Source organism: Marmota marmota, unplaced genomic scaffold (genome assembly GCF_001458135.2).
Source record: "Marmota marmota marmota unplaced genomic scaffold, marMar, whole genome shotgun sequence".
Taxonomy (NCBI): domain Eukaryota; kingdom Metazoa; phylum Chordata; class Mammalia; order Rodentia; family Sciuridae; genus Marmota; species Marmota marmota.
The window spans coordinates 6340624-6349700 of NW_025999968.1; the positions used below are offsets into that span (position 1 = coordinate 6340624).

The 9077-nt window shown below is 38.7% G+C and overlaps 1 protein-coding gene across 1 annotated transcript in view; it reads left to right on the top strand.

Moving 5' to 3' along the window:
- The window catches only part of Cfap44 (cilia and flagella associated protein 44), a 108701-nt gene extending 104215 nt beyond the window's left edge, over positions 1 to 4486 (top strand). The window contains exons 34-35 of the mRNA XM_048803298.1: positions 888 to 1022; positions 4161 to 4486. Of these exons, the coding sequence (XP_048659255.1) occupies positions 888 to 1022; positions 4161 to 4334 (309 nt within the window). The 3' untranslated portion in view covers positions 4335 to 4486. The remainder of the gene's footprint in view (positions 1 to 887; positions 1023 to 4160) is intronic.
- The last annotated feature ends 4591 nt before the right edge of the window (positions 4487 to 9077 follow it).

A 9077-nucleotide genomic window follows, 5' to 3' on the forward strand; every position in this document is an offset into this window, starting at 1 on the left:
GCTTGATTCAGGACAGGACTTTTAATGAAGTTTTTATAAGCCCTCAAATCATTATGGCTTGTCTAATTTCCAGTCTCCTCTTATCAGCAGATAGGCTAGAAGGAAAGGTTCCTAGGGCTGTCTTGTCCAATGACCCTGTCTTATCTTTGACAATCTGAGGTTGATCACAGTACTTTGAAGAGGCAAGTTGTTTAGGTGTTCATGTCAATTGAACTGATCCCTATCAGGGGAACATTGGAGATAATATGTGCAATGTAAAATAATTTTTTGAAACAACTCAAGAACAGAAGAGAGCCATTACACACATAGATATGTGGCCATTCAAACCACCTACCTGAGATAGACTGGGAAAGGGCACTAAATGGGAGTTTTTCTGCTTAAATTGTCATCCTTTTTTGTAGTAAGTACCAGTATCCACACTAATATTATTATTCAATGATACAGGGATATCTATCTGTATCTTGTTTTACTTACTTTTATCTTTGAGCATTCCTACATTCTTCTTATGTTTAATAAGAACAGACTCACCACCATTACTGCAGATTACATCTTTATATTGGCTTCTGATTACATTTTTTTGTGGGGGGGTACTAGGGATTGAACTCAGGGGCACTTAACCACTGAGCCACATCCCTGGCCCTATTTTGTCTTTTATTTGTCTCACTGAATTGCTTAGTGCCTTGCTGTTGCTGAGGCTCGCTTTGAATTCCTGATCCTCCTTCCTCAGCCTCCAGAGCCACTGGGATTACAGGCATGTGCCATCACACCCAGTTCTGATTACATTTTCATATGTACATATCACTCCTTTTGCCTGATGATTTTGACCAAATCTGGACATTTTTTTCTCTTATTCACTTAATTTATTTTGTTTCTTCCTGCCCTGGTAGGAAAAGATTGCTCAACTGCGATGGGAAATAATGATGAAGACAAAAGAACACACCAAAAAGCTTCATCAGATGAATGACTTATGCATTGAAAAGAAGAAGCTTGATACTCGGCTGAATACACTACAGAACCAGCAGGTATGTTCCTTCTCTTCATAGCCTTTTTCAGAATTGAGGGAGCTCTGCCAAGGTGACTATTCACAAGAATGTCGCATGCTGGAATTGAAACAGACCTTGATCTTGGACCATTTCCAGGCCCCCTGCATCCCTGAGGACGCTGAGTTCATATTAGCCACCTTAGAGCGGGGCTCTCGAAGGACTCATTTTATTGGATGTCTCCTGGGTGCCATGAACTTATATAAGCACTAATCTATAAGGTTTGCCTTGCTCCTAGAAAGGTGAGGTTACTTAGGAATAAATGAGGATACCAATACACTCCCTGAGTTTAATGGTAAACATTCACTTCCAATATCGTTATTTCATTTGATCTAAAGCAGGCATCTTAAATTGTGAGAACTTGCATGTTCCTTTGCAAAATGCTTGCTACTTTTTTTGTGTGTATGGATTTCAACTTGCTATTCTATAATATTTATTGAGCCTAACATAGTATTTAAACAGAATGAAGTAGATGCTTTTTAATGAAAGTTTACCCAATTCAAGCCTTGCTCTCTAGGAACCTGATTCCACAGAGCTACTGAGTCAGGAGTTGTGGAAAGGAGTGGAAAGGGAGGCCTGCCAATCTGCACATTAACAAACTTTATAGGTGATTCTGATGCATGCCAGAGTTTAAGAATCATTGGTCTAAACATAAGTTCCAACGTAGGAAGATTTCTTCCTGTGGAGAATGAATAAGGATTTGGAGGTATAATATAATTGGAGATTAGATATGGAAGAAAGACTAGAATTTGGATATCAAGGGCCCTTTATCCAAACTGAAGAATTTTTGAGTGAAGAATCAAGGCAGTGTTTGAGAAAATTAATGCCTAAACAAAATCTTCATGGACTAAGCAGCCAATAAAATTGGTTGACTTGGTGTGTTTTTTTTTTTTAAGTCCATATGCATTGAAAAGGAAAGCTCAGAGGCAGGAGATCAGTTGAATGGGAAACAAAATCACCAATCTATATTTTTTTTTACTTAATATGTCTTTACATGTAAGGCATCTTTACATTGGATATCTCATTTAATCCTCAAAACACTACTTTTCAAAGCTTAGAGAAGTTAAATAACTTTCTCAAGCTCTCAAAGATAATGCATAGTTAAGTTAGTTTTTAAACCCAAGTGTATCTGCCTCCAAAGCTGACTCCATTGCTTCTTACAATAATGATCTAGGAATAAAGTGTGGAGGTATTTGGTAATGAAAAAAGTAAATGTCAAAAGACATATCAAAGTAAGAAAAGCCAAAATTTGATTGAATATGGTAAGAAAAATGGGGGTAAAGTTACCAACTGGAATGATAGGGCATGAGTTGGCATATCAGTCATGCTTTTAGCACAAGTAATCAAAAGTTTCATTGAGAGTGACTTAAATACTTGGCAGACATTTTTTTTTTTCTTCTCATTTGACAAGAAGTCTGGAAGGAGATGACTGTATTTTGGCTTAGTGAGTCTGTGATGTCAAGGTCAGTATCTCAGTGATTCTGTCAGTGTTTTTTTTTTTTTTTTTTTTTTTTTAAAGTCACAAGATGGCTTCTAAGCTCTGTTCCATATCTATGTGCCAGTCTCTTTTAATAAGAAAGCAAAGATTTTTCTGGATACAGTGGCACATGACCTGGAATTCCTGCTATTTGGGAGGCTAAGGCAGGAGGATCAGCCTGGGCAACTTAGTGACATCCTGTCTCAAAATTAAATTTTAAAAAGTAGGGATAAGAATGTAACTTAATGGTAGAGTGCTTGACTAGCAGGAGTAAGACCCTGGGTTTAATCCCTAGTTATCACCAGGAAAAGAAAAAAAGCAAAGAAAGAAAGAAAGCTTACATCCACTTAGCCACTCTTAGCTGAAAGAAAAACTAGGTGAGATTGGTGTTTAGCTTTCACAGTCTCTAAAATAAAAGTGAGCAAGAGAGAAGAGGCAGAAGGGTATTAGGCAGCCCCTTCCTGTGAAGGTCTGCCACAGTGTTACTGGACTTGAGTCTGACAGCTCACTACTCAAAAGCCGATATTCGGGAGATGAAAGTTGGTGGGGAGGAAATAAGTTTTTTCAAGGGTCAGGGGTGCAAAGGGTTTTTGTAGGGGAAAGGAAGAGCAGGGGCACTGAGCAGGAAGACTGCACGGAGTCACGCATCCAGGCTCACCATTTTTTTTTTCTCTCTTTTCTGCCGAAACATCCTTGCGATGATAATCAAACTTCATCTCCCTATATTTTTTTTTTTTGGATAAACATATTATTTCCCTGCAAGTTAAACATTATTCAATTTTTAATTAAAGAACAAGGTTAGCAAGTCCTTGGCCTACATTTTGATGTTATCTGAGGACCCTCTGATGTCCTGGGTTCTGTAAATCTAGAAAAAGGTTACTTATTAGTAAGTTTTATGACAAAAGTGTTTTCAGTTCATATCCCAAGAATAGGCAATCTCAGAGTTACTTATAAAGATGCAAAATGCCTCTTTCGCTGGAGAACAGGAGACAGAGAAAGGCAACTGTTTCAAGTCATTAGTGGGCTTCAGTCAGAGGAGTTATGTGCAGTCAAACTAGTAGGAAACTAATAATGTAATGCTCAGCTACATGACCTCCAAAATTAGTGGTTTCTAAAGTAATCTAACAGCGAGGGAAGGAAAAGGGTTTATTTGGATTTCCCCTTGGTTACAGTGGTATATAGTGGTAATGGAAAAACCATGGACTTTTGGTTTCAGGCAACTTGTTTCTACCCTGCTTCAAGCCCTTAAAAACACAGAACCTGGGGCCAGTTAGCAAATCTGTCTCTCTGAGTCTCAGTTTCCTTATCTGTAAATCTGTAGCTACAGTTGCTATGATGATTAGATGAGAAGACACATTTTTATTGAGCATCTACTTAGTAACAAGCATAAGAGCAGGTAATGAGTAGAATGGGGAGACTCAGTCTTACTGGACCCTATCTCTAGGAGGCATAAGACCCAGAAAGGTGGAACCATGTGAAATTGCTATATTTTAGGTTAAAAATCTGTTGAATGTCATGGTTTCCTATGGTTCAACTTAGTAATGAGCAGTGACTGTTTAAACTGACTGTGAGATCTGCCTTTCTAACAGATAGTTTTACATTCCAAATGATGCCTAAAGCAGAGAGGTGTTTTCTCCCAACAGGGCAATGCCTTCCAGAGCCTTCGGAAAGCAGATATTGTGGCAAGAGAGAAGATGGCTGAATTGGTCGAAGCCCAGGCAGAAAGGATTTTAGCCTTAAAGGAAGAGATTGCTCTTTTGCGCAAGAAAGGAGGTCTTATCCTCCCACCCATTCTGGCTACACAAAAGAATGAATGAAATGAGCCCCATGAACCTTTAGGTCTGCTGTTTTCTCAAATCTGTCCAAGATCTCTGACATGATTCACCAGAACTTTTGTTTCCTTGTCACCTGCAACAATCCTATTATGTTAAAGTCAACTTACCTAAAAATAAAAAACCAGATCCTGTTATGTAGTTTTAATAATTTTTCTCCAACTTGGTTATCTTAGAACTGTCTGTTGCACCCGACATCTAATCATTACTGCACTGAACCATTTGAGACATTTAGACCCTGCTGGATTGAATATGAAATCTCAGAAAGCCATATATCAGAGTTGCCAGAAAGTGTCTGTAATGTATTTTGTTTCAGGAAAATGTGTTTTTCCAGTATTCTAAATATTTAACCATTGGCAAGAAAAACTATCATTTAACAATTTGTGAGAAAACTTCCTTTTCTTGGTTCTTGAATCCTTAGAAAATAAACTTTGTTTGTATTAGAGATTCCTTGAGAGAACACAAGAGAAAAAGAAACTATTTGCAAACAATATCTTAGAATAAGAAATATAAATTGGAATTTTGGCATTGTTGACTTCAGAAAGCAGTGCTTTGAGGGCTGGGATACAGAAAGTGCAGACAGACACAGCAAAGTAGCTCTCTTTAGTTTGCTTTGGGTTGGCAGAAAGCAGAAAAGACACCAGCTTCCTGAATCAAACTCCCCAGTTCTGAGCAGAGCAGAGGAGCAGATTTTACAAAATGGTTAATCAGGGGATTTTCTTTGTAGATTTTTTTTTTCAGCTCCATCAGTATCCTAATTATCCCTGTACTTACTTATGTCCTATGCCATCATCTTATAGGTTTGACTTGTCATTTGCTGATTTTGATACCGATCAGGAAGAAATTAAATAGATTTACATCTCTCCAGAAGTCCTCAGTAACCCTCACTTTCAATTATGCATAACATTTCTAACTAATTTAAGAGTATCTTTTGGATGAAATTCGTGACTGCAACCATTGAAGAATGATCTCCCCAACACTTGATTCTAATTAGTAACAGAACATGGCACTTTGAACTCAGACTTTGAACTCTATGACTCTGTACTAATGAGCTTAGTTGAGGCTGTCCCAAGGTATAAGTTGGTCACTAAGAAGGAAAAGTGAAGGAGGCAATACTTGTATTGCATAAATGTGGAAGGCAACTCTGCAAAGCCATGACTTCCTAACCTGTGGTTAGACTGCTAACCTGCCCCACAAAAATATATAGACTGGATTTGCTTTCTTTGTATGTTAGAGTATTTTTTAGAGGGTGGTCATTTGGCCTATTGTCTAAGATCCTTTTACATTCCCATTTAAGAGGACAGAATCATTTATTATTTGTACCTATCACTATAAATCTGTAATATAGTAGCTTCTCTACTGGAGAATATCTTGTCATTGCTTTCTCTGTGTACCCTGAACTATCTGTGCCTTTCAAGCATTTTTTTAAAAAAAAGTTCTAGTTATGACTCTGAGTGTTTTTATTTATTATTGTATTAAAAAATAACTCTAAGACTTAGTTAAAAAAACATTATCTTACCCAGAGGATTTCTGAGGCTCAAGTATCTGGGAACCAGCTGTGCTGTGCTACATACCTATATCCCAGAGGCTTGGGAGGTTGAGGCAGGAGGATCATGAGTTCAAAGCCAGCCTCAGCAAAAGCAAGTCACTAAGCAACTCAGTGAGACCCCGTCTTTAAATAAAATACAAAATAGGGCTGGGGATGTGGCTCAGTGGTCAAGTGCCCCTGAGTTCAATCTCCAGTACCCTCCCCTCCAAAAAAGGAATGTGAGAACAGCTTAGCTGGATGTCTCTGGCAGATATGATATACCATCACCATTGCCAAATGGTTCCCACAGGCCTGCCCAGGTAAGATGTGGAGTAGATTGTGAATACCAGGCAGTGATCACTGGGGGTTATCATGGGGCTGGTTATGAGAACCAGCACCCAACTGGATAAAGTTGGTCTCTGAATACACTCTTCAGGAGATACTATTCCATTTGCATCATAGGAACCATAAATTACATAATCTTCCTGGGCCTCATTTTATTATCTGACAAGTGAGAAATTTGGATAAACTCACTGCCTCTTTCCCACTCTGAAATTCAATGATTCTAATTGTAGCAAGAGTGAATTTAGAATATATGGAAGAGTGGTGTCAAGAATTCTATGCACATTTCATCTTAAGAGTAAAATCAATCAAGATTGTTTTTATCCCACCTTGAGCTAGACTAAATCTCAGCCACGCGACCAGCACGCTAGCTTCATATTAGAGGTTCGAAACATAGAAATTAACTAGTGAGTTCAAATTAAAGACACATAACTCTCAATTTACCTTTTTCTTGCCCAGTTCAGAGACGGCTTCTCCCAGCTCTTGCCTCCAGCCACCTGATGCCGTAGCGAGGTTTACACAAGAGACCAGCAAGAGAGAGAGAAGCATGCCAGGGAGTGAGCTTTTATTGGGGAACAAAAAATTCAGGGGAAAATTCCATCCAATGAAGGTCGAGGGGGCAGCATTCCAAGGTCGGGGTCAGTGATTGGTTTTTTAGGTCAGTGGTCAGTCACACCCCCACATGGACAAGCCCTTGCACCTGGGGCAGTGTGGGGAAGGCTCTGACACAGTGTGTCTAAGCGCCTCACACCCAGCCAGAGAGGTAGCTCAAATCATGTGCAAGAACTGCTTCCCACATAAATCTACAATACAATAATGAGCAACAATATTCAGGGCTTTGCCCAATGTGTTTGGGATTTGACAATTTAGATAACACTCCGTTATTTGATCTTGAGCTGGACACAATGTCTAATTAACTTTACTTTCATTTCTGCTCAATTCCAGTTGATGTCTTGAATCTGTAATTAAGTATTAGCTCTGATTATTTGGAAATTTAAGCTTCAAACAAAACCATCAAGGTGCAGCCTGGGCAGAGGTGGCTGGAAAGCTACCCTGCCCCCTCCCCTGTCACACTGTTCTCTGCCTCCTCCAGTCAGGGAGCAGCCTCACCTCTGAGGACTAAGCCAGATGTCACCCTGAGTTACTTGTGGATCAGTCATTAATATGACTTGGCCATTTTGAATTGTCATCTATAATATCATTGAATTGAAGCACTGAAAAAAAAAAAAAAAGAAAAGAAAGAAAGAAAAACAGTGGATGAGTCCCGCCCCTGGGTCACCACTTCACAGAAGGAGTTCCTCCTTCTTATGAGTCAGCCTATCCCATTAGAGAAGGTTCTGGACCTCAAAGGTCTGTGGTCCTCAGCTGACCTTTGTCCCCCACCATCTCCCACCCAGCAGGTCTTCCTTTTCCCATCAGCAATTTATGTAGCTATGGAAGACTAAATCAAAACTTTCAAAAGTATAATAATTAATTGACCTGAATCTCAAGAAATACAAAATACAATGAAGTTGAATATCTGAACTGTTTAATTTCCTGGACTAACATTCAAAAGCCTGATATCTTAACTTTTTTCTTTTGCCAGGAATTGGCTTAGTATTTATCTTATTTAACCTGCCTCAGAAGTACTGATTGGTTGATTAGTTGATTGATTGATACCAGGGCTATTTTTTTTTTTTTTGAGAGCTAAAATCTTTCAGTTTGCCCAAGGCTGGGCAAAAAGTAGGTATTTTATATATCACTTCAATAAAGTTCACCACAATCAACTTTAACAATAAACTTAGATACTCTATGAGAAGAAACAAAGGGAAATTTTAAAAAACCTTTCATAGTAAGTGATTTAAAGCTCAGACTTGAGGTTGCCTGGATTAATTAACAAAGGTGGATTGGAAACATTAGTCCCACCCCTCCTGGAAGTAGCCCTCAAAGTCAGATTGTGTCTGAAATCATGGTGTCTTTTTTCTTTCCTTCCCAAATTTACTTCTACTTCCCCCCTTTTTTATGTTCCTTACAGTAGTGTCAATACACTAAAAATGCTGTTTTAGAGTTCTTTTTCAGATTAGCTGTTTGATGGAGGAAAAGATGCAAGACTAAGAAAGAGAAGGTGCAGTACTACTTCTTGCCAGCAGAGGGTGCACTCACCCTGACAGTCAGAGTGCACCAGCTCCCCCGGATTCCTCTATCAAATTCTGGCACAATTTTAGGGAGATTAAGTGTCTCAAATAGCATTTCATCTGTAACTCAGTTTTTCTTAAATATAGAAAACACCCTCCCACCCACCAAAAACTTAGTTAAAGCGTGTTAAGACATTGCAAGCTTCAGCCTCCACTTAGTATATAAACGTTTTAAAATTTCAGTTTCAAAAGAGAATCTATGATACTTGGATTGGACAACAGTAAGTAAATGTTGATTTTAAACGAGTGAGTCAACTCCCTCAGCAATGCTGGTTCATCTTCAGAATTTGTCAGGCACCACATGTAAGATGGCACTTAACTAAATGGTATTTTGGAAGAAACATTTGGTCTTCAATCTACATAAAAAGGATGTTTCATTCGTCTGGTATGACCAAAGCTTTACCTCAAGCCCAGGCAGTAAGAGAACTACAAATCTACTTCTCCTAGCATACTGTACAATGTCTCCCTCTTGGAGTAAACAGTTATTGATGCATTCTGCATTCATTGAAACACAACTGATGTTCGGTGTTTAAAAAGAGAAAAAAGAAAAACATCTGCTATCAATTCCAGACTTCATTGCTTGATGCATCTGAAACATCACAAGTGGATATTTTCTCCAGTGATTCAAAGACCAAATCCTAACGTCTAGAGAAAATGCTGACTCATTCATGACTCAGTTGAAGG